This window comes from Antechinus flavipes, chromosome 6 (genome assembly GCF_016432865.1).
Source record: "Antechinus flavipes isolate AdamAnt ecotype Samford, QLD, Australia chromosome 6, AdamAnt_v2, whole genome shotgun sequence".
Classification (NCBI taxonomy): Eukaryota; Metazoa; Chordata; class Mammalia; order Dasyuromorphia; family Dasyuridae; genus Antechinus; species Antechinus flavipes.
In genome coordinates this window covers 262,796,859-262,820,639 of record NC_067403.1, presented here as the reverse complement: position 1 = coordinate 262,820,639, position 23,781 = coordinate 262,796,859, and the positions used below count along the sequence as shown (strand labels likewise).

The 23,781-nt window shown below is 64.7% G+C and overlaps 1 protein-coding gene across 2 annotated transcripts; it reads right to left on the bottom strand.

The window, feature by feature from the left end:
- Positions 1–715: 715 nt before the first annotated feature.
- On the bottom strand, positions 716–22,084 carry DUSP8 (dual specificity phosphatase 8). 2 transcript variants are annotated; one of them, XM_051967268.1, is made up of 7 exons: positions 20,271–22,084; positions 9,260–9,553; positions 7,849–7,987; positions 5,919–6,085; positions 5,068–5,227; positions 4,700–4,823; positions 716–4,198 (listed from the first exon to the last, which is right to left on the bottom strand). In XM_051967268.1, exons 2-7 carry the CDS (start codon positions 9,488–9,490, stop codon positions 3,178–3,180), a joined length of 1,842 nt encoding a protein of 613 aa, XP_051823228.1. In that variant the 5' UTR covers positions 9,491–9,553; positions 20,271–22,084; the 3' UTR covers positions 716–3,177. The 2 variants fall into 2 exon arrangements, with proteins under 2 accessions (XP_051823228.1, XP_051823227.1); XM_051967267.1 differs by lacking the exon at positions 20,271–22,084 and having other exon boundaries at positions 9,260–9,938.
- Between the last annotated feature and the right edge of the window lie 1,697 nt (positions 22,085–23,781).

The window sequence follows — 23,781 nt, the reverse complement described above, 5'->3', positions numbered from 1 at the left end:
AAGGGGCCCCATCTCCCTCAAATCGCTCAGCTTCCTCTGGGGAAATGGGGGCTCCTCCTCCCTGCGGATTCACCCTTTGCCAGGGAGATATGCTGTCTTCCTGTATGTTCGCTATTTCTGGGCTGCCCGGGGAGGCCAGCAGCCCGGTCTGGGCCCCTGCTCCTGGGCTGCCCGGGGAGACCAGCAGCCCGGTCTGGGCCCCTGCTCCTGCGAAGCCCCTAGCCCCCCAGCATGGCTCCACCCCCCTCCCGGGCCAATAGGAGACCCTTTGAAAGTCTATCGCAGACCTCATTACAGGAGAGCCCACTAGTGCTAGCACCTTTGGCCAAGACCCAGGGGAGCTGGCGCTTGCTGTGGATTTGGGGGCCCACGTGGGGGACTGGCCCCGGGACCCCCAGTGGGTCTGGCCCAGGCCCCGCCCCGCCCCCTTCTGGCCCAGGGCCCCCTGAGTGTGAAGGCACTTGGGATCAGCCGAGGAGGCCCCGGGTCCCAGCTGGGCCTTCCTGTCTGGAAAGGAGGCAGCCAGAATGGAAGGCCTTCAAGGCTGCGGGGGCGCTGGCAGGTCCTTAGGATCGCATCCCTTTGAGAGGGAGGGAAGCCCTCCCTTCAGAAACACCCCCCTCCCCCAGGGCACAGCCTGGGTCCGCCTCCCCCCACCCCTGACACTGGGCCCTCTACTCAGCCACTGAAAAAAAAGGCAAACTGAGGCCGCGAGGAAACATCTAGGAGTCTTTATTACAACACGTTGTCTCCAAATACAAAAGAAAGGAACGGAAAGTGGGGGAGGGGGAAGGCCGGCCGCCGCCGGGTACTAATAAATAACTCCACCAGGTGGGGGGGCAGCCGGGCCCCTCCCAATCAGCCGTGACCTGGGGGGAGGGAAGGGGATGGGGGGAGCCGTGACCTGGAGGGGGCGGGGACCCTCAGGCAGGAGGCCCAAGAGTCCGGGGCCAGGCTGGGCTGCCCATGGTGGGAGGGGAGGGCAGCGAGCCCAGGGGGAACGAGAGGGGCTGGCGGGGGTGTGGTTCTGAGGAGGGGGAGGGCCCAGCCCAGAGCCCCCCAGAACTGGGCATGAGGAGCCAAGCCCCAGCCCCCGCCCCAGGGAGCCTCGCGTTTCTCCGCCCAGAGATCCCCGAGCAGGTCCCTGGCACCGCCCCCTCGGCCAGCTCTGCCCTCAGAGCTCCCCAGCCTGGGAGAGGGACAGCGCCAGTCTCCAAGCGCCGGACCGAGGGGATCTGGCCACAAGGCAGTGGCTCAGAGGGGGGAGGGGACCTCGGGGAGAGAAGGGGGACAAGATGGGAGGGGCCGGGGCCCGAGAAACTCAAGTCAACAAAGATCAGGAGGCAAATTTACATAATTAATAATAATTAATAATAAATACTTAATTCTCTAATCCGTGGATTGCAAATACAACCATGATAGCTTATCTTCTTATCTGGGAGCGAGACTGGGGGGGAGTGAAAGAAGGGGGCAGGGACAGTTACAGGGGGAAGAGATGGAGGAAAGGGGGAGCCGGGTGGGATGAGCTGGGAGAGGAGCCAGCAGAGGGACGGGCAGAGGAGGCCGCGGGAGAACGCCCTCCGTGGGAGAATGCCCTCCATGGGGAGCAGAAGAGCCCGCCGCCCGGGAGGCCCCCAGAGCCGAGGCCACGCCCGCCCCACCCCGCTGTTCTCCAGCCCCACCCGGGAGGGCCATGAGGGGCCCGCTCCCGGCTGCCCATCACCACGGGGCAGGGACTCCCGGAACTACCGGGCACACAGAACAAGAAGTGGGGGGAAGGGCCAAAGCGGGCCGGGAGCCGGACCCCGGCACCTGCTGGATCCCTCTGAGCACAGTCCTGGCAAGGGAGAGAGGCCGGGGAGTCTGGAAGCCTCCTTCCCTCCACAGTCCAAGAGTACCCTTCTCCCTTCACAGCCAGGGTCCACTGAGACCTCCAACCCCAAGCACTACAGGTCCAGAGGCCAGAAGCTCCAAACTCTCCTTTCAGAGATAAGGAAACTGAGGCTCCGGGGAGAGGAAACGCTTTCCTTAGGGTCACACGGCAGGGGGGGGCTCTCCCGGACCGCCCCCGACGGCTGAGAGCCAGCTGGGGGAAGGGCCGGGGCTCTGCAGAGGAGCAGAGAGACTTCCATGCGGCGGGGGGCAGAGAACACGGGGAGACACTGTCCCCAGCCTGTGGCCCGGGAGGGGGAAGGAGGGCGGAGGGGGGTGAGGAGGGGCCCAACCAGTGTGTCGGTGGGAGAGCAGCCCAGGAGCAGCTGCCTGCCCCCCCCCATGTAAACCTGAGATCAGTCCTTCCCAAAGGCTGCTGGGCTGGCTGGGGGGGTGGGGGGAGAGACAGAGCAGAAGAGGGAGCCCTGGGCCGGCCTTGTCTCACACACTCACTCTCACTCACACTCACACACTCACACTCACACTCAGCAGCCCCACTCCAGGCCTGAAACAGGAGGGGCCCCGGGGGCTCAGGAACCACCACCCCCCAGCATTGCCCCCCCAGGGCTTCCCACCTGTCACCTGGGCTAACGCCCCCGGCGCCCCCCTTCCCCCTCCTGCGGCCCCTGGGCCTGCCCGCGTGCCGGGCCTGGGCTCTGCTACAGCCTGACGGCAAAAAAGATGGAGGGGAGAAGGAAAGACGGCAGGGAGGTACGGGGTTGGGTGGGGGGAGCGGGAGGTTCCGCGGCTCAGTTTGTGGCAAGATTTTTTTTCCTTTTTCCTTTTTCTTATGTAAAAAGTGCATGAAAGCAGCCTCTGGGGGGGGGGGGTTCTGGGGAGCTGGGCCCCATGTGCCTTCTGCCCCAGGTGCTACCAAAGGGAACCAGGTGGCGGCCTCGTATTGCTTAGAAACGTGTGTTTCGATTTAAATACCGTACAGTAAAAACAGGGCGCGGGGCCCTGTGAGCGGCGAGTCATTGCCAGAATGAACAGCTTCAATAAATAAAAAAGCCCCCGGCGGCCGTCCCGGGGCGCCCGTGGCGGCGAGGGGCCCTCCTCGGCCTTCCTAGCCCACACGCCCCCTGGAGGACCCACCTGCCCGGAGGCAGGCCACGGGAGGCCACAGGGGAGGCCCTGAGCGGCTCCTCCGAAGGCGGGGTGCTCCGGGCACAGCCCGCCCGACTCATAAATAACCCCTCCCCCCGCCCCGCCCACCCCCCACCTCGGCCCCCCTGCCCGTAGCTGTCAGGACACCTCGATGATCTCCATGCTTCCTGAGAAGCTGGCCTGCTTGCCGATGTTCCCGAGGTCCTCCCGCGCCCGGCCCTCCATGCCCTCCTCAAACTCCATCTGGCAGCTCCTGCGCTTGAAGGCCTTGTCGGGCCCCGGGTCCTCGTGCCAGCTGTGCCTGCCGTCCCGGGGCTCCGCTCGGGCCTTGTCCCTCAGTCTCAGGTCCGCGGCGCCACCGCCCTGGAGGCCCGCCAGGCCGAAGGAGGCCGCCGAGGGGAAGAGGGCCGGGGGCCCCCCGTTGCCCCCGGCCCCCTCTGGGTTCAAGTACCAGGGGCCCTCAGGGGAGGGCGTCCCGGGGGAGTCCAGGGGCAAGGCCCAGCCGCCCGGGCCGGGGCCGGGTAGGCCGTGGACAGAGAGGCCGAGCCTGCTGTCCTCCCCTGCGCCGGACACCGGTCCCGACTTGGGAGTAGCGGCGAAGTTCAGGCTGAGGCCGTGGCCCGGGGACGTGGCTGAATGCCTGTGCTTCCTCCTCAAGCGGGGCTTGACCTCGGGGGGCAGCTCGGCCCCGGCTCCCGGCCGGTCGGGACTGTCCGGGCTGGAGGACGCCCCGGACGGGCTGTCCAGCTTGCAGAGCTTGGGGGCTTCGCCCGGGTCGGGGGGTCCCGGGGCCTCGGGCCGCCTGCTGGGGGCGTACGCCGACTTGATGTCCAGGGAGAAGGAGCGCTTGAGGCGGTTGGTGTCCTGGATGCGCTCGGAGGACAGGTGGAGGCCGCGCAGGCCCTGCTGGAGAGCGCTGGCACACAGGGGCTTGGCGGCGGGCGCCAGGGGGCTGCCTTCCCCGCTGGGCTCTGAGGTAGATGGCGGCGGCGGCGGCAACGGCGGGGCTGGGGCGGGCGGGGGCTCGGCCGGCCCCGGGGCCGCGGGCTCGCCTTCGGCCTTCAAGGCCTTCAGCAGCTTCAGGCTGCGCTCGTATTCCAGCAGCTGGCCCAGGAAGTTGAAGTTGGGGGAGATGGACGGGCGCCGGTCCTTCACAAACCTGCAGAGGGCCCCATGGGACGGGTCAGGACTCCCTCTGCCCCCCCCCCAAAGCCCAGGAAGCCGCACAAAGTGCCCTGAGGGGGGATGTTCCCCCCAGCCCTGGGACCCCTGCAGCCCGAGCACAGACAAGGAAACCTGGGGAAGGAGAGCAAGGGCAGGGGCCCGAAGGGGGGGCTGCGGGGGCACCGAGGCCGAGTCCGTGTTACAGACGGAGAGACTCGGGGCCCAAGGTCTCACAGACAGCTGGGGCCAGCGGGGGCGGCCCCGCCCCGAAAGGCCGGGGGAGGAGCCTGGAAACCTTCCCTTCCTCCCTAGCCCTGCCAGCCCCTCCCTAGCTCCGCCCACAACCCAGAGCCCCGCCCCACATCTCCACCCGCAACCTGGAACCCCCCCCCCCACGCCCTGGAGCTCCGCCCACAACCCAGAGCCCTGTCCCATGGCCCCGCCCCCAGGCCAGAGCTCCACCTCAGCCTGGCTCTGCCCCGGAAGTAGCGCTCACCTATAGGCGTCGTCCGAGGACATGCCCATGGTCTTCATGATGTACGCGATGGCGATGGTGGCCGAGCGGGAGATGCCGGCCAGGCAGTGCACGATCACCTGGCAGCTGGACAGCTTGGCCTTGTCTGGGGGCGGCAGGGGACGGGGGTCATCGTGCTGGGAACGGCCCTGCTATGGGGGAGTCCCGGGGCCTCCCTGCCTCCCCCTGCCCACCAGGCCCCGACCTCTCACCCTCCCCCTGCCCGGCCAGGCCCCGACCTCTCACCCTCCCCCTGCCCGGCCAGGCCCCGACCTCTCACCCTCCCCCTGCCCGGCCAGGCCCCGACCTCTCACCCTCCCCCTGCCCACCAGGCCGCCCCTGCCCCTCACCAATGAACTCGATGGACTTGTCGAGCCAGGGCAGCAGCTTCTCGCAGTAGCTGTCGTTGACGGGGATGCGCATGAAGCGGCTCTCGCAGATGAAGTCCGGCTTGGGGCACGAGTTGCTGGCGTTGAGGACGTAGCTTATCCCGTTGCGGGTCATCAGGTCCTGTGGAGCAGAGCTCGGGCTGAGGGGGCGCCAGGGACCGCGGGGCCCTCTGACTTCCAGAGGAGCAAACCGAGGTTCCTGGCTGCGACAGGGCCGGGCCCGTGCAGGGAGGCCCACGGGGGTGGATGGAACTCCAAGGAAGGGCCCCCCCTTCCTCCCCCTGGGCCCCAGAGCACTGGGACCACCTGCCCTCGGTGCTTTGGCCCTCAAGCCCGCCACCTTGCTGGGGGGCGGGGAGGAGGCGGGTCTTAGCAAAGGGGCGGGGAGGAGGCGTGCCTTAGCAAAGGGGTGGGGAGGAGGTGGGCCTTAGCAAAGGGGCGGGGAGGAGGCGGGCTTTAGCAAAGGGGCGGGGAGGAGGCGGGCCTTAGCAAAGGGGCGGGGAGGAGGCGGGTCTTAGCAAAGCCGAGGTCTGGGCTCGGTGGGGGGGGGGGGTCCGGGGCCGTCCCCCCTACCCCTGCACTGTCCCCCTCCTACCCTGCCGGGTCACAGAGGCCCCTGGGGGAAGGACTCAAGCCTCTGAGCCCTAACAGCCGCGCCACTCTGGGCGGCTCCCTCTGCCTCAGTTCCTCATCTGGGAAGTGGGATAACAACAGTGCCCTCTCCCAGGGTTGTCCGGAGACCCCGCAATTATCACTCTGACTCACAGTGAGCAGGAAGGAGGCCGCCCCCGCCGGGCAAGGCCCACACCCACCTGGTTAAGGACGTCCTTCTGGGAGCCCAGGTAGAGGTGAGGAAGGATGCGGGTCAGGGCGACGCTGGCCACGGGCAGGCAGGGCTGGGACAGGCTCATGGGCAGGCTGGCCGCCGGTTTGCCCTCACAGAGGCCGGGGAAACAGGAGGAGAAGGCAGCGAAGCCCCCTGTGGGCGGAAGGGGCCAGTGGTCGGCGGGGCCGGGCGATGGGCAGCTGCCCTGCTGCGGGCGGCCGTCCCCCCTCCCCCTCGGGTCCCGGAGTCTCCAGAAGCCTCCCGCCCCCCTCCCAGAGCCTGTCCCAGCTCAGATTTATAGGGCTCCCCACCCACAAACCACCGGCTAATTAGGGGCCACGGCACGCTGAGGAGCGACGCCCAGCCAAGCGGAAGCAGACGGGAGGAAGCGCCGCCAGTCCTGCGGGCACTAGGGGGCCAGGGGAGGGGAGCAGGGAGAGGGCCCTCCCGCTGCCCCCTTCTGCTTGCACGGGCCTCCTCCCCTCCGAGCCGGCTCACGCTGCCCACCTCGGGGCCCTGACCCTCATCAGGTGCCCAGGAGAGCAGCAGCTCAGAGGGCCCCTGGGAATGACGTCATTGTCTGCAACTGACCCCCAGCAGAGGGTCACCTGGCCCCACACCCAGGCCTGGGAGCAACTGAGGGCCCCAGGGAGGGCGCGCAGGCTCCGGCATCTCCGCCTTTCCAGGGAAAGAGGCAGCGTGGGAATGACCTCCCCAAGGGGCCTTGGTCAGGTCCAGTCAGCATTAAGGCCCTCGGGCCTAACAAGGCCCGGCCACAAGCTTGGGATACAATGGCAGGAGCCCCTGACACAGCCAGAGCTGAGAAAGGGACGCGGGGGCGACGGCCTGCAGCCCACTCTGGGCCACGGTTCCCTGTTCTGCAGAAGCAGGCCCGCCTGCCCTGACCGGCACCCCCCACCCTCCCCACCCCCGAGCGCCACAGCGGCCCTGAGAGGCCAGGGTGCTGGTGAGCCACCATTACGGCCCCAGGCCACAAGGAGGCGAGCCACCACCGGCCACGGGCTCAGGGAGGAACAGCCCAGGAGACTGAGGAAGCACCAGAAACCGAGCTCTCCCCCAGAGACTCATCTGCTCTGACCGTAGGAAATGGGAGAAGCAGCGGGGGTGGGGGTGGGGTCTCAAATGCCACACCGAGGCCTTGGTCTGAGCCCTTCCAGGACCGGCCAGAGGCCCAGTCCCTGACCCCGGCCCAGTGCTGGGTGCTTTTCATTGGGGGACGACAAGAGCATCAGCTGGGCTGATACCCCCACACACACACACACACCCCTAGTTTCAACATGCACAACAAAATGCAGGTGAGCCCAAAGCCCGGCCTCCTGGCGTGGCCCACGGGCGCCCACGGCCCTTCCCCAGGGGAGGCCACGGCAGCCAACGAGGGGACTACGTCAGAGCCGGGAGCCTCAGAGAGGCCGGCGCAGAGACCGGGGCCGAGGGCCGGCCAGAGCCAAGAGGGCCCCGGGGGGCCCCGGACACTGGGCACAGCAAGCCTGGCTGGCGGGTGTGGAGACCGGCTGCAGCCATCCTCTGCTCCTTTCTCTGGGGAGAAAAGTTCTCGTCCACTGAGAACGAATGAAAATCCATCTGTGGACCGACAGGATGGCGGCGCGCCCCTCCTCTCCCCTTCCCCCCCCCACCCCCCCCCGCCAGCAGAGCCGGGCCCAGCTCCTCCCTGGCTTCCCAAAGGGCAAGGGGCTCCGCAGGGGCCATCCTGGGGGGGAGGGGGAGAGGCTGTGCTGTGAGGAGGACACTCGGGGAGGGAAGGGACAAGAGGGCTCTCTGAGATTCCCCCAGGCCTCCGCGGGAAGGGGAGGGCCCAGCTCTGGGGGGAGGGGGGGTCTCGGCCCCTCCCCGAGCGCACTGGGCAGCCGCACGAGCCGCCCTCCCGGCCGTCCTACCTGTGAGGATGGAGACGCTGTGGAAGCAGCCGTCCAGCTTGCTGAGCAGGATGGACAGGAAGCTGTCGGCCGCCAGGACGCTGGCGTCCCGGGTGCTCTGGTCGTACACCACCACGTCCTGCCTCTCCTCGGCCTCCACCTGGGGGACAGGCTGCAGTCAGGGCCGGGCCAGCGCCGCCTCCTGGAGACACGGGCCGGGCCGGGGGAGCCGATGCAGGCCGGGGGAGCCGACGTGGGCCGGGGGGCCGAAGCCTGGCCCCCACGCACGGGCCGGGGGAGCCAACTCGGGCCCTGGGGACTGAAGCCGGCCCCGGTCCTACCATCTGGCCCTTCCCTCTTCTGCCCAAAGGCCCCCCTCCTTCCGGACCAAGCACACGCAGATCCGTCCGCGGGCACAAGCACGTGTGCGCCCACGGATCGCCCGGCTGCCGGCCAGGATGGAGGCCGGCCGGCTCCTGGGGCAGGGGCTCTGTGATGGGAAGAGGAAGGGGCAGCGGTTGCTCCCATGGATCCCACGCCCACCAGGCCAGGCGATGAGCTGAATTCTCTCTTTTGCCAGCTGAAGGCAGAGGGAGGGGGAGGGCCCCAGGTGCCCCCCAGGCCAGTCCTCAGGGTGAGGTCACCGGCAGCCAATCACAGCTCATCGCATGGGCTGGGGGGAGGTGGCAGATGGCCCCAGCTGGCGGGGATGGGGAATGGGCTCTTCCTTTTTTGAGCTCGCTTTCCCATCATGGCCGCCCGGGTTCAGCAAGCTCCTGGGCCCCCCTACCCCCAATCAATCACTGGGACTCCATTCCCGCCCCCTCAGCGTCCCTGTCTAGCAGAGGCTACCCCAAGCCCGTGGGCTATCCCAGTCCACGCAGAAAAGGGAGGGGGGACGGAGGACTCCGGGAGCTCTGGGCTGACTCCAAGAGGCCCGGGCAGGGCTCAAGCTTGGGGGGTGGGGGGGAGGGGAGAGGGGCGCCCTTCTTCAGCATCTACCAGCCCCCCTCCCGGCTTTGCATGAGAGAGGCCCGTCCCCAGGCTCTTGTTCTGCAGCCAGGGACGGCCCTTCCCGAGGGAGGGGTGACCTCGACGGCGGAGGGGGGGGGGCACAGGGCAACCAGAGCACCCGGCACACCAGCGTGCTGGCCTCCGGAAGGATGGAAATTAGGGCACGGGGAGGGCAGGGGGCAAAGGGCCCAAGCTGAGACCAAGCCACAAGCCCAAGGTCCCTCAGTGACCCAGCCGGAAGGCGGAGGGAAAACGCAGCCAGGCTGGCCCCAGCCAACCCTGAGAGGCAGGGAGGCCCCCAGGCTAAGGATCTATCACACCGCCCTGGGCCCAGGGAGGCCCCTCCAGGCCTCGGTCTCCTCAGCCCCCTCCCCTCAGTCTCCCCATCCCAGCCCCGCCCCCAGCCCCGCCCCCCCACCTTCATCCTGGACGCGGGCTGGATGAGCTCGGCGATGGACACCTTGTCCTGCTGCAGCCTCCGCTTCACCAGCTTGGAGCAGCAGATGTTCACGGAGCTGAGCACGTGACCGCTGTTGTACTCCACGAAGGAGCGGCTGTCGATGACCAGGGGCCCCCCGGCCCCCCGCCGCAGGAGGCTGGCCAGCTTCTTGGCGTCCATGACTTTCCGAGGGAGCCGGTCCCCAGCCATGCTGCCGCGGGGGCGTGGGCGAGGGGCGGCTAGAGGCCAGGGCGCCCGCGCATGGTGCCGGACCTGCGGAGAGGGAAGAGAGGGCGCCGTCAGCGGCCGGCCCCCGGGGGGCGCTCTTCGCCGGCCACGGGTCATGAGGGAAGGGGGGCGAGGGGAGACGGGTGTGAGGAGAGACCGGGGAGAGGGGAGACTGGGGGGGCGCAAGGGGAGATGGGTGAGGGGCGCCGAGAGGAGACCACCGGGCGCTCCAGCGGCTGCCCACCTCCGGGAGGCTCCCCGAGCCCCAGGCCGGGAAAGAAGGCCACCACGGCGCAGAGCCTGGTCTGATGGCGCCGACCGTCGGCAGAGAGCTGGAGGAGCCCAAGCCCACCCGGCCTGGTGATGAGCCGAGCTCTCTTGCCTTAAACCCCGAGGTGGGGACAGGAAATGAGGGCAAGCTGCCCCCCCCCTCCCGCTTTTGACTCCCAAGATCCCCCTGGGGTCGGCTGTTAATGCAACGCGTAATCTTCCTGGGGCGGCAGGCTGGGCATTAGCACAAATCTCTAATCCCCCGCCTGACGCTCAGGGGCAGATGCTCAGCCTCCCAGCAGACAAGGCTGGCGGGCACTGCCCGGGGCGCCGGCGGGAGGGGGGGCTCCTCCTCAAATCTGGGGGAGTGGTGGGCCTGGGGCCCCTCCCTCTGGGAGGCAGAGCCCATCCCCCAATCTTTCTCCCCCTCCTCCCCACAGCCCAATCCCCACGCCCCTGCAGCCCACCCCGCCGGCCAGAGCACATGAGGGGAGTCAGCCGGCTCTGGAGCTCGTGGCCAGGCTCTCCCGCCACATAGGGTCCAGCTCTTGAGCTGCCCCCCCTCCCCTTCTGTGTGTCTCTCTCAGGGCTTTCTCACACCCATCCCTCCGATGTCCAGCTATTCGAGGTGGGGAGGGGGGCCAGGGCAGGAGGAGGAGCCCCAAGGAGCATAAAGGTTCGAGAAGGGAACTGAGCCAGTGCAGACAAGGGGGGCGGGGCAGCGAGCGGGCGGGCGGCCTGGCTGTGGCCCAGGCCCCGCTACTGCCCTGGAGCCTGGGTCACTCCCTCCGGAAAGTGGGGAGATGGCCAGAGAGCGCGCGCTGCGGCGGGGCTAGGAGTTAGGTTTGGTTTGGAGGCCCTGGTGTGGTGGAGGCCGCCCCTCCCATGCTCTCTGCCTGTTTCCTTCCCGGGAGCGAGGGATAATGGGCCGGGAGTGCAGAAAGGCGGCGGGAATGTCGCGACAGGGCCGCAGCGGGGCCGCCCACCACGTGATGCGGGCTCGCAGGGAGCATGCTGGGAACTCCCAGGGCAGTTCCTTCAAAGCAGAGCCCTGTGTCACCTGCAAACACGATGAGGAGGGGGAGCACTGCAGGGATGGAGCCAGTGTAGAAGTGGGGAGGAGGGGAGGACTGCCAGTGTAGAGGCGTGGGGGGGGGGCACTGCTAGGGAAGAAGTGATGGGGAGAGCACATTAGGGATGGAGCACAGCCAAGGTAGAGGTGAGGGGCCTCCCACTGGAAGACAGATGACCCCTCAGGGACTTTCCGGCTCTCGCCTCCACAAGCTCACAATAGTGTGCATTTAGCGGGTGCCCACCGTGCGCCAAGCACGGGTTAAGTTTACCAGATTACCGGGTGCTCCCAGCCACCCGCAGAGGAAGTGCTCTCACATTCCCATTTTGCAACTGAGGAAACTGAGGCAGGCAACAGTTGAGAGCCTTCTCAAAGGCATGTCTTAGGCCAGGTCTGAACTCAAGCCACCTCTTAGATCATGTCTGGGGGTGGAGAAAGCAGGGGAGGGGGGCTTTTATCCAGACAGAAGCTTTGCCCTTGAACTGAGGCAGCCTGGGTGGCTTGGAGGATGGCAAGGCAAATTTAGGGTTAGGGTTAGGGCCAAGTCTTCCTCACAGCAAGTCTGGCTCTACCCACTGCACGGCACTGCCTCGAAAGGAGCACCACCTCCCATCTCTGCCTGCTCCCCAACAATCCCACGATGAAGGTGCTATTCTTATGCCTACTTTACAGATGAGGAAATGGAGGCCCATGAGGTTGGAGGCAAAAAGAAAGCTCCTCTCCTCCGAGGGCGGAGCGGAGGGCACAGAGGAATCGGGGCAAGGCCAGGGAGTCCACAGAGGCTATCTGTGGGAGCACTCACGGTGACGGGGAGCTCACTACCACAAGACTCGTCCTGCCCTCCCGAGTGACCCCGGGTGACCAGAGGGACGAGCTGGACGGGCTCAGAATCATGCATTCAATCCTCTCATTTTGGAGGGGAAGAAAGGGCCCAGAAAGAGCCAAGACATGGGCCTGACCCTGTAAAAGAGGACAGCGGAAGGGGAGGCAGAGGGAGACCGGGAGCCCCGAGTTCAAATCCAGCTTTGACACCTCCTAGTCGAGTCTGGTGACTCTGGAGAAGTCAATCAATAGATAAACATTTATTAAGCACCTACAGTGTGCCAGGCACCGTGACAAACCCTAGGGCTTACAAGGAGAGGCAAAAGGAGCTTGGGGGGGGTGGGGGGGAACTGAGGGAAAAGGTAGAATAGAGCCTCGTTAGAGAAAAAAATAAAAACAAACAAAACAACACAAGTCCGTCAGCACCCTGCCCCATTCACTCCAGCTCCCAGAGGCCTCCTCTCCACCCGAGGCGCCCAAGCTGGGGCTGCTCCTCAGGAGCCGGCCAATGGCTTCAGCCTTCCTGAGCCCAGCGGCCCGACCACCCCCTGCCCCTCCCCTGCTGCAGCCCTTCCTGCGCAGTCAGGCCCTGGGTCCCACTTTCCCTGGACTCCTGCCCCTTCTTGGCTCCCTGCATCCTTCACAGCTGCCCCAAAGGTCTTCCCACAGCTCAGCTGCAGAGCAGATCACCCTCCAGCTCAAACTAAACTGGTTCCCTACCGGCCCCCCTGTAAAGCCCCTCCCAGTCTCACATCCGCTGGTCTTGCCAAGCTTATTCCACAGCCGGCTGCACTCCCCCGAACCCCCCCCCCCCCCGGCCGCTTCTGCACCCTGGGCCGCAGGGAATCCCTTTCGTGGGCCACTCTTCCCTCCTGCTTTCTCATCCATTTCCACAGAACAAATTGTGAGAGAATGTCTGCCCGCCTCGCCCCCAGGACAGGGGCAGTGGGCCCTCCCCGCCCTGCTCTCCTGCACCCGCTGCCCCTTCTGGGAAACCTGGAATTGCTGTAGAATTCCACGGGAGTTCCTATGAGTCAGCAGCACTTCTGGGGTTTGACTAGAGAACCTCTGCCGGGGACTCCCCGGGGCTTCTCTTCTCCCCGAGAACCTGCTCCGGGCCCTGAAACTTCCATGATGGTGGCAGCACACTAAGGAGTGCCCACGTGGGCAGGTGGAGCTGAGCTCCAGCACTCTCCTGCTCTCGCCCCCCCACAGGGTCTGGATTTGAATTCGGCCTTTGTGACTCCCAAGAAAGCTCCCCTTCCCCTACCCCCCCCCCCCCCAGTCAGCTCTTCTGTAAAATGAAGAGGGCTCCAGGGTCACTGGGCATCCTGATCCCAAGCCCGTCTCCCCCATTGCCCCGGCTCCCTCCTTGCCTCCAGCGGAGTCCAGGAACCTTCCCTGGGCCCATTAACCAGGATATTATTGTTATTTGTGGCCCAAGGGGACTCATTAGCAAGTTAGCACCTCTGCGGTTGCCATAGCAACAGCAGCAGTCACGGCAACAGCTGTGGCAGAGGCCTCCTGGTGACAGCGGGAGGGGGCCTCGAGGTGGGGGGGTCACTGGCAGCCCCCCCAAAAGGGAGCCTTTGCCAGCCCGCGTCCCCTCCCCCAGCCCTCCTGCTGGACAGCTCCAGGTGGGAGACCAGAGACAACTCTCCTCAGCTCCGGCCCTCCCCCAGGCGGCAGGAGGCAGGGGGCGTCTCAGCTTCTCCCGCCCCTTCCCGGCCCCCACACATGGGGCTTCTAGGCAGCGCTCTCTCATCTGGCTCCCTCCCACAGCCACCAGCCCAGTCCCAGCTCCCCGACACTGCCACAGCCTCCCCCCCATTATTGTGGGCTCCCTCCCTCCCATTGCCACAGCCTCCCCCCCATGTTGCGGCCTCCCTCCCCGCCATTGCCACAGCCTTCCCCCCCCTTATTGTGGGCTCCCTCCCTCCCATTGCCACAGCCTCCCCCCCTTATTGTGGGCTCCCACCCCCCATTGCTGCAGCCTCCCTCCCGGCCCCTTCCACGTGCCTCAAACGTCCAGCTTTCCGCCTCCGGCTGCCGGGCGGACTCCTCCAGGAGCCGGCTGGAGATCCCTTGGGGGTGGGGCCCCCGGGGCCCCCCACCCGCCCTCTGGTCCTGGCTGTGCTGGGGCCCGTGCGCCGCTCCCCGACCTGGCGCTTCCTCACGCTCCCAGGTGGGGACCCGAGGGACCGTGGCAGCAGCTCTCACCTCCAGGGGGCGCCTTGATTTCTGGGGCCTCCTCTGTCAATGGCCCCCGTGGGGGCCGCGGGAGGGAGGGGCCCGGAGCCCGGCCCCGCCTCCCTGACAGCTCAGACCTCGGCACCGCTGCCGGGTCCTCTGCCGCCTGACTCCAGTGGAGAACAAGCTCTGCCCCCTGGAGACAGAGCGGGCGCCAGGCCCCGCGGGAGCACAGGGGCTGCACCCAGTGAGACTCACAAAAGGGGAAAATCTTGGAGCTGAAGCAGGGGGGGAGCAGGGGGGGCCCTCCATCCACCTGCCAGGCCATACTAGAGGAGCTGCTGGGATACAACACAGGATGCAAATGTCCAAGTTTCTGGGAGCCTCTTCTCTGCTGCAGGGCGCTCCATGGCTCCCTACTGCCCCATCCTCCGACTGCCGTCCCAGTGTCACAGGCGGCCGTTAGGTGCACCAAGCACCTTGAGCCGCTCTCGGGGTGTACAAAGCCAAGGGGAAGAGGTGTCCCTGACCTCCCGAAGCTTCTGCTCTACTGGCAGGTGGAGGACGACACAAGGAGAGACCTTGGTGGTCAGCGAGCCTGGGGGTGACTACTCCGAGACTAAGGTGGAGGCTGGAGGAGGCCCCTCGGACTCCCTGTAATAACATGACTGGCCCCGATGACGATGAAGCCCCTGAGCTGGCCCTGGGATCTGGGGAGGGGGCGGGGATGCAGAGAAGGAAGCCTGAGCTAAGGCCGGAGGGGCTCAGAGTGCGGGAAAGGTCCCTGCGGAATTCCAGGGCCCGCAACCCCACGCGGACCTTCCCCCATTCAGCTGCTTCCTGGTCCAGCGGTGACAGCCTCCCCAGCGTGTCCCACCCGGGCCAGTCCTGGATGGGGGGGGGGGGGGGAGGAGGGAGCAGAGCCGACCTCCTGTTTGCTGGCTGGGACCAGCCTCAGTTTCACCTTCTGGAAAACAGCCCTGGCCCCAGCTCTTGGTGCTCCTCAGGACACAGTACTGTGAAATCCTGAGCCTGCCAGAGACCCGGGGGCTCCAGGAGCGCTCAGAAGCCCCCCAGAGCCCTCGGAGCCCCCCCCAAGAGCACTCGGAACTCCCCCCCAGCCCCTCCTCGCCAGCCCTGCAGGGTGGGGGCGCCTCTGGATCAGAAGCCTTCTCTGGTTCTCATACCTCCCTCGCCCCTGCAGGAGCCCAGAGACCGGGGGCTGTGAAGCCACAGCTTCTACCCCAAACAAAGGGCCAAAGAGAACAGACTCCAGGTTCCCAGCGGGCGCGTGCCCCTTTCTCAGCCCCTGCACCTTTCAGCACAAGAGGCGGGGTGGGCCTGGCTCGGCCGCCCAGGAGGAAAGGGCAGGAAAAAAGGGTATCTCTGGAGGGGCCCTGAGGGCCGGGGCAGGGAGGAGCCCCTCGCCTCCAGGGGGCCCAGAATCACCCAGCCCAAGGCAGACAATGAACGGCCCCCAGGCTTATATATCGGATAATAAGCTACACCCACTTTTTAGCAAGCTCCAGATTACCCCAGCCCCGCCCCCGCTGGCCACTTCAGCCCCGCCCCCACGGAGAGCCGGGCAGGGGCTTCCAGCTGTCCAACCCTCACCCCAGGGAAAGGGGCTCCCAGCTGGGCCGGGCCAGGGTCACGCACCAGAGAGGGACCCGGCCGCAATTCGGACTCGGCAACCCCCACGGCAGCAGAAGGGTCTCTCACACCTCACTCATACTCACATGCACTCTTACACTTTCTCATACACACACTCACACTTACACACACACATATATACACACTCACACACACACACTCACACACACACTCACACACATACACACTCTTACACTTTCTCACACACATACACATACATACACACTTACACTTTCTCACTCACACTTACACACACACACACTCTTACACTTTCTCACACACACTTACACACACACATACATACACACTCATACACTCTTACACTTTCTCACACACATACATACACACACTTTCTCACACACACTCACACTTACACACACACGTACACACTCTTACACTTTCTCACTTACACCCACACACATACACACTCACACACTCTTACACTTTCTCACACACACTCACACTTACACACACACATACATACACACTCACACACTCTTATACTTTCTCACCCGGGCACACACAAGAGCCACTCATACATACATACACACTCACATACATACATACACACACTCACACTCACACTGTGCACAAGCCTGCATCACATGCACACACGCAGGTACCTACACACCCCTCCAGCATCTCTGCCCATCTGGGGCCCTCAGCCAGGTCACAGTGAGGAGCTGGCAGTGGTCGGAGCTGGGGGAAGGGGGAGAGAACAAAAGGAAGGAAAGTGCCCTCCCCCTTATGCCCTGACTTTACCCGGACCCTGAGCTCACTGTCCTAGAGGAAGTCAAGACAGGACAGGCCTTTCTTGTCCAGAAGGCTTTGCGGGGCGAGCTCTGAGGCCACAGTCCCAATCTCCAAGATTGCTAAGGGAGAGAAACTTGGCAGGGGGAGGGGTCTTGTCCTACATGAGTGAAGTCAGAACCAAGTTGCAGGAGGCAAAGTGGGGGGCTCAGTAGAAGGAAGTTGCTCCTTCCCTGGAGCCGTCCAGCCACGGCTGCACTGCCTTGGAAGAAGGCAGGGAGGACTCTGGGAGCTGTGACATTCCACTTTGTGACCCCCCCCCCACCTTCCGCCTCTCACTGAGGCCCTTCAGCCCCTCCCGTTTCTTTGCCACTGTTCCACTGGAGACCGGTGCTTCCCCTTAAACTTCCGGAAGACAGGGCCGGTCAGACTTATATCCCTGGCATCCCATACTGGACTTGGTACATAGTGGGTACTAAATAAATGTTTTTTCAAAACAAATCGACCTCCAAGGTTCTGCCCGCAGGGTGGGGGCGAGGTTGGGATGGGGGACAAGATGCTTTAATGTAATGTGGAGAAGGCTGGCATGGAGGCAGGATGGATTGGGGGGAGGGGCTGCTCAGAAAGGGGGGAAGAGTAGCTTAGGTGGGCCAAAGGTATCTGGGCTGCAAAGCGGGAGGACTTCCAAACGCTTCCCAACCTGATCTGGGCAGTGCTAGGGAAGCTCGGAGGTCTTCAGGAAGTGAGCTGTCCTAATCTAGAATCCCCCCTCCCCCGGTCCCAAGTACAGCCTTAGAGTACACAATCACTGGTACAGGCAAAGCCGGGCCCATTGCCTAAGACATTTGTGGGATATCCCCCAGGGATCCTCTTGTCTGACTTCACTTTAGAGGTGGGGAAACTGAGGCCGGGGGAAGGTCCTTGGCCAAGGTGATTCAGCAAATCTCTGCCAGAGTTGGGAAAGGCCTAAAGGCACAGAGGACACCGTCCTGCCTCCCCAGAAGTCCACATGCCCTCTCCTTCCCCAAGTTCTCCTTCCTCAGTTCTGCCCCAACCCTCTCACCCTGCTGGGGAAGTCCAGGTCAAACAAGATGAACTCATCATTAATGATTCATTGACAAGCCTGGTCTCCTCCACTTCTTCACCCCCCCCCCCCTCACCCTATGGTACTTCAGGAGGCAAAGGGAGGGCAAGATATCTCTGCTCCTTAATCCAAAAGCTATCAGATGCCAGAGAGGGCGCTGAGAATCAAACTAGAGTCCCAGCTGAGCTCCTTCTCAAGGGGAACCCTGGGCCAATTCATCAAAAAATTCCTCTCCTCTAAAAGGGGACTTCCCTGACATCTCCCCAGCTACAGGACAATGGGGGCTACTTGTCAGATCTTAGGAGAACGAGGGTGCAGTCAAGTCCTCCTACGAGCTTTGCCACAAATGATTATTCCTATTTTTACGTTAAGATTACCAGGTAATTATTTTAATGGATGAGTAGCCCCATTTTATAGATGGGTACATCAAGGACTTCAAAAGTAAAGCAACTTGCCCAAGATCATAGGGCTGTCAGGTGTCAGAGCCTGGCCTTAAAGTGGCCCCTGGACCAGCCTGCCCAGGATTCTGGGTAACATGCTGCTGGTGAAGACCCTGCTGAGGCTGAGGCTGGGGCAGGAGCTGCTAGGGTTTCTTTCTGAGCTAAAGAAAGGCCCTGAGTCCCCTGTATCTTGCTGCTTCCCCATATAACCAAGCTGGTTTTCCCCAGAAGTCTTGGAGGGTAAGCAGTTTCATTTTTGTCTTTGTAGTCAAAGTACCTGGCATACAGTAGGCAGTTCATAAAGCTTATCAACTTAGCTGAATTCTGAGCTGAGTCACCTTCAGATGCTCCCTCCTGCCTTTCACCCTCCTTAGGGCGCACCTGGTGGAGGCTGGGCCAGGACACCTTTATCTGTTCCCCTCTTTCCCTTGTTCCACCGCAGCCAGACTTGAAAATGGCTCTGCTCACTGCTGCAGGCCCGAGAATCCCAGAAGGCAGAGCCCTTCTCCCTTAGCCCCAGCACTTTCCTTCTGCATTTTACCCTAGTAGGGCCCGCCCAGAGCTCTTTGGCACCCATGGGTCTGCATGCTGTCTCCTCGTCAGCCTGGCAGCGACTGGCTTTCGCCCACCCGGCTTGTCTGCTGAGGATTTCCCCTGCCTCACCTGCCTTATCGCTAAGAATCATGGGGAGAAGGGGAGCGGAGCAGCTGCCGCTACCACCCAGCACTCATTTGTTTATTCTGACAATAAATGTGTGTGTGGTCAGTGACAGATCAGCCTTCCCTGAGCACCGGGGACACGGGTTCGAGGTTCCAGTCTGGAATCCCTTGTTCTGGGCCTTAGCCCAGCAGAACCAATGCTCATTCCCTCCTGGGAGGTGGGGGTGGACAAAGGGGGCGGCGTGCTCCCCCAGCCTCTCTGTGGCTGCATCCTAGAGCAGGGAGAAGCTCTGTGTCAGGAGGAGCTGCCAATAAGCAGGAGGACCCGGGGTGCTGGACATCAGCAAAGGGAGGGCATTGGGGGGAGGACCGAGGAACAAGAACACCTCTTGGGGCTTCCACTGAGACCAGACGGGGAGGAAGGGAAAGAAGAGAAGAGGAAAGGGGGGCAGGGCAGGGGTCAGCAGCCTCCTTCCCTCTCCCTTCCCAGATGGGCCAGGCAACTTACAAGAAGAGCTGTTGATCCCAGTCCTCAATGTGTGGGGAGGGGAAGGGGTGGGCACTGTCCCTGCTTCTCTAGTCCAAACCTCCCAAAGCAGATGGCCCCAAATCCTGCCGGAGTTCAAGTTTACCTCTGGCAATCCCAGGCCCTAAGGAACGGTCCAGCGCCCCCCCCCACTGCCCCCTCCCTCTTCTCCCCTCCAGCTGGGCAGGCAACCTCATCAGGCCTCTCACAGCCCGGGAGCCCCGAAACCCGGCTGAGGAGTTGCAGGCTGCCCAGCCAGACCGGGCTCTCCCACTGCCCCCCACTCTTTCCCAAGTGGGAAACACCTGGGTTCTGGGGGCAGCCGCCAAGGCCCAGGAGGCGAGAGTGTGGGGACCGCGGAAGGGAGCGGATGCCCGCCGCTTGACAGCGCCCCCCCCCCCCACTATTTAAGAAGACAGATAAGGGGAGGGGCTGGTGCACAGCCAGAGCCCTGGGCCCAGGTTCCCACTGCGCAGACAGGAAGCCCAAGGTGTGTGCTGGGGAGGGGGCCCCCCACACAAAGGTGCGCTCGGCTCCCTACAGCCACACAATGTCGCCGCCCGGGGTGGGGGGGGGGGCTGGCGGGCTGGGTGGGCCACTCCTTTCGGGCCCCCCAATGGAATCCCCGCCTTGGCCCGCCAGTCCACAGCGCAGCCCCGCTCGGGCCGGCCCCGGGGAAGGGGGGGAAAGCAGCAGAGTAGGAAGACTGCACCTGAAGCCCCGCCCTGCCTTTAATCCTCAGCGGCCCCCCCCCTGCCCCCTGCCACCCCCCTCCCCCCGCGGCCCCTTCCCCCAGGCCGGGCGGCTCACCTGCCCCGAGGTGCGCCCCGGAGCCGGGGCTGGGCGCAGTAAGCCCGGCCAGCCTGGCCCCAGTTCCCAGCCCGGGCCCGTCCGTGCGGCCGTCAGTCAGTCGGGACTCGGCAGTCCTCCAGAGGCCGCCGGCGGCAGCCGCAGGGAGCCCCGCACTCACCTCGTGCCGCCGCCTCCGGCCCAGGCCCGCTGCTCAGCCCCGCTGTAGCCGCCGCCGGGACGGGCCGGCCAAGGTCAAAGGGAGAATTGGGTGGCTGGGCCGCTGGGTGCGCAGCCCGCCCCGCCCCGCACCGCCCCGCACAGCCGCCGGGAGCGCCCCGGCTCCGCTCCGCTCGGCGCGCGCACCCCCCCCCAGTCCAGCCTGGCGCGCGCCCACGCGCCCCCCCCAGCACAGCCACGCGCCGCCCCTCCCCCGCACCCCCGGGTGCCCACGGACAGACTGACTGACGGTTGAGGCCGGGCCCCGAGGGGCCTGCCTCGCCTTACCCGGGCTGCGGGGCTCCGGCTCTGGCTCGGAACAGCGAGGACTGCGGCGGCCGCGGGGGGAGGGGGGACACAGGGGGAGGGGGAACAGGGAGGGAGGGGGAGAGCTTAGAGGATGAGGTCATGCCTAGAGAAAAAGAGCCCTGACGTCACCCGCAGCCAATCAGCGCGGGCGGCTCAGGGGCAGGTGACGTCAGCCTGCGAGCCAGCAAGAGAGAGAGAGAGAGAGCAAAAGAGAGAGAGCCGGCACCCGGGAGGGAGGGGAGGGCTTGGGGTACGAGAGGCAGTGGAGGGAGGGGGCCGGGGTGGGTCGGAGCTGCGGGGTGGGGGGGTGGAGGAGGGCGCGGGGGTTTCTATGGGGCCCCGGTTCCTCTGGCCGCCGGCTCGGGCCTCTCCGTGAGGCCGCCCGAGGGGGGAGGGGGAGGAGAGGGGGAGGGCCCGCACTGATTGGGTGTTTATTGTGAGCCTGGGAGGCTGGCTCTTCTCGCCGCTGACAAAGAGGAAATTAGGTTGCGGACCAGGCAGGCCCAGAGAGAGAGAAAGCAGCCATCTAGGGGAGGGGGGGGAAGGGGAGGGGAGGGCACGGTGGCCCTCCGGGGAGTCCCCTCCGCTCGGACCGGGTCTGCTGCCCCTCCTCCCCAAGTCTTCCCAAGCCTCCCTCCTGCCGCCGGCTCTCCCCGAAGTCTAGTGCTAACACTCGAGATTCATTCGTTCGGTTATTCATTCATTGAACGAGCAGCAGGATTAGGCGCCTGCTCGGGCCGGCCCTGGGAAGGGGACTAGGGACAACCGGCGGGGAGCTGCCTCCGGGGGGCAGGATGAGGGAAGGCGACCGCAGGAAAACCCCGACACAAAGTAGCCGTAACGTGGAGACAAAGTATCGCCAGAGGCGCCCCCTGGGTGGCTGAGCGGCCTCTGGAAGGCGACGCTTCTGCCCTCCGCCCCCAAGGGGCAGCGTGTCAAAGACCCGAGCCAGGGAACTCTGGATCGCGGCCAGCCCGCCCCTATTTGCGCCGGCGCGGCTCAAGCCGCTGCCAGACCAGCTGCCCCCACGAGCCCCCTTGTCTCCAGAGAGTCTCGTGAGCCCCGACTTAGCTGGCCAGGAGTGCTACAAGCCCGGGCATAGAACCCCGGGAAAGGCCGTCCTGGTCTTCCGAGAGCTTCCATTCGAATTGGGAGAAACCACGCGTACAAGCGACGCTAGGCGGCGCCACAGCGCCCCGGCGCCGGGCCGAAGATCCGCAGCCAGCCTCAGATACCTCCTAGTTGGGAGATCCTGGCCAAGTCCTCAGACGGGAGGAGAGGGCAAACCCCGCCAGGGGCGCTGCCAGGAAACCCCCCAAAGGGTCCCCGGGACCCCGAGATGACTAAGGAAACAGCCAACCCCGAAAAGGAGCTGGGGGGAGGGGCAAGCTGGGGGAGTTCGCACGGCAGCGGGTGCCAGAGCGCCCTCGGGAAGGGCACGTTTGGGGAGAAGCCTCCGATCCGAGGAGGGGCGAGGGCAGAAGGTTCTACTTCCAGCTGCGGGCCAGGCTTCTGGGGCACGACGGGACACGTCCCAAAGGAGGCCGCTAGGTGGCGCCACGGTGGAGTGCAGAAGATCTTTGTTCAAAATTTGCCCCAGTGGAACCCTGGTCAGTTCTTTTCTTTTCTGCCCGCCTCGGTTCCCTGAGCTATAAAATGGGGGTAATGACAGCGCCTCCCTCCCAGGACGGCTGTAAAGCATTCAACACAATGCCGGCCCCTTTTAATAGTCTCTTCATTGGGACTTCCTGCCTCATGGGGGCCGGTTCCTGCCTCATGGGGGCCGGTTCCTGCCTCATGGGGGCCGGTTCCTGCCTCATGGGGGCCGGTTCCTGCCTCATGGGGGCCGGTTCCTGCCTCATCGGGGCCGGTTCCTGCCTCATCGGGGCCGGTTAGGGGTGTCCCTTCCTCAGTCGCAGGGGCCAGTGGAGGCAGGTTCGTTCTGGTCACCGCCTGCTCCGGGGGCTCTCCGGGACTGGCTCTAAGCCTCCGTTTGGCCCGGCGTTCCAAGCTCTTCCTAGCCTGGGCGCCCCGGGTCTTCACTGTCTACCTGCACTTCCTCTCCTCCTCCATGCAGCCACGGGGGCCTCCTCCAGCCTCTCACCTCAGGCTCTTCCTAAGGCCCGGCCCCGCCTTCCTCACAATCACTCAGTCTGGCCTCCTGTCGCACCGGGGGAAGGGGAGGGGAGCCCTGACCCTGTTCCCCGGCTGTTGGGTGGGGACTGTCGGGTCTGTATTCTTCACCCCCTCCCACCATACCCCGCCCCAGTGATCACCGGAATTCCCTTTGCAAAGCACCTGAGTCTCCCCCTCCATTCCCTCCCACATCGGCTCACCAGCCCTTCTGCCCTTCCTTCAGCAAGACCCCCCTTCCTCCACCACCGCCCGGCTCCCACTGCCCTTGAGGCCCGCTGGGGGGGGGGTGTCAGTGCTCCCCATGACCGGCCTGCTGATCGGAGCCCCAGCTGGGCTCCCGCTGTGCTTGGGGCTGCCCTGTTTGCCTTAGTTTCCTCATCTGTAAAATGAACTGGAGAAGGAAATGGCCAACTCTTCCCGTATCTTTGCCAAGAAAACCCCAAATAAGGTCATGAAAGTCAGGTGCGGCATTTTGGGGGGGAGGAAATCAGGGTTAAGTCACACAGCCAGCCTTTGAACTCCGGTCCTCCTGACTCGAAGGTGGGGGTGCCCTCCCCTGCGCGTGGCCATCGAGCTGCCCACATGCATGTTTTTAGCAGATTTTGGTTTTCTTGCCTTTTCAGTGGGGAAGGAGAGAATTTGGAACTGAAAATAAGTAAAAACCAAATTTACAAACTGCTTTTGCCTCCCACGCCCTCTCGGTTCTGGGGCTCTGGTGCCCTGGGAGCTGGTCTAAGGGGCGAGGGCTCTTCTCCTTTCTGGGTAGGTGGGCTACACCCCCTGCCTGCCAGGCTCGGAAGCCTGGAAAGCCCTGGGCCCGCCTGCCATTCCTAGAGCAGCACAGAGTAGGTGCCTAATTGCTATTTGTTGAGCTGTGTCTCTGAGCGTCACAAGGAGCAGCCCAGCCTGGCAGCCTCCAATTTGTAGTGAAGAAATCAAGAGGAAACAAATAGGGGGAGGAGTTGGGGTTCCCCAGGAGGGCCCCAGTGGTCTGAGAGCCCGTGAGGTGCTTGAGGGCCAGGGCCAGGCCCTTCTGGGGCCCCAAAGGAGGCTGGATGTTCTCTGGAAAGCTGTGAGAGACTAGGAAGAGGCCGCAAAAGAGTGCCTGAGCAGCAGGTACCCCAGGGGCTAGACCCATGCCTTCCTCTGGGCCTGGGAAGCTGCTTTCTAGTGTGTCCAATAGGGCTTTAGGTACGTGTGGCCCCTTCTAGAGGTAGGGAGTCCAGCAACTTCTCCCTCCTTCCTTCTCCCACTGGCTTCTCTCTCCTCCTTTCTCCCTCCAGCCTTTGCCCTCTTCCTTCTAACCTTCCTTCCTTCTCCCCCTGCCTTCTCTCCCTTGCCTTCTCCCTCCATC

Coding starts and splice junctions, on each gene's coding strand:
- DUSP8 (XM_051967267.1), bottom strand. CDS start 9,625: ATGACCCGTGGCCGGCGAAGAGCGCCCCCCGGGGGCCGGCCGCTGACG. Junction 7,988..9,259: donor AGCCCGCGTCCAGGATGAAG/GTGGGGGGGCGG, acceptor CCTGTCCCCCAG/GTGGAGGCCGAGGAGAGGCA. Junction 4,824..5,067: donor CAAGTCCATCGAGTTCATTG/GTGAGGGGCAGG, acceptor TGCCGCCCCCAG/ACAAGGCCAAGCTGTCCAGC.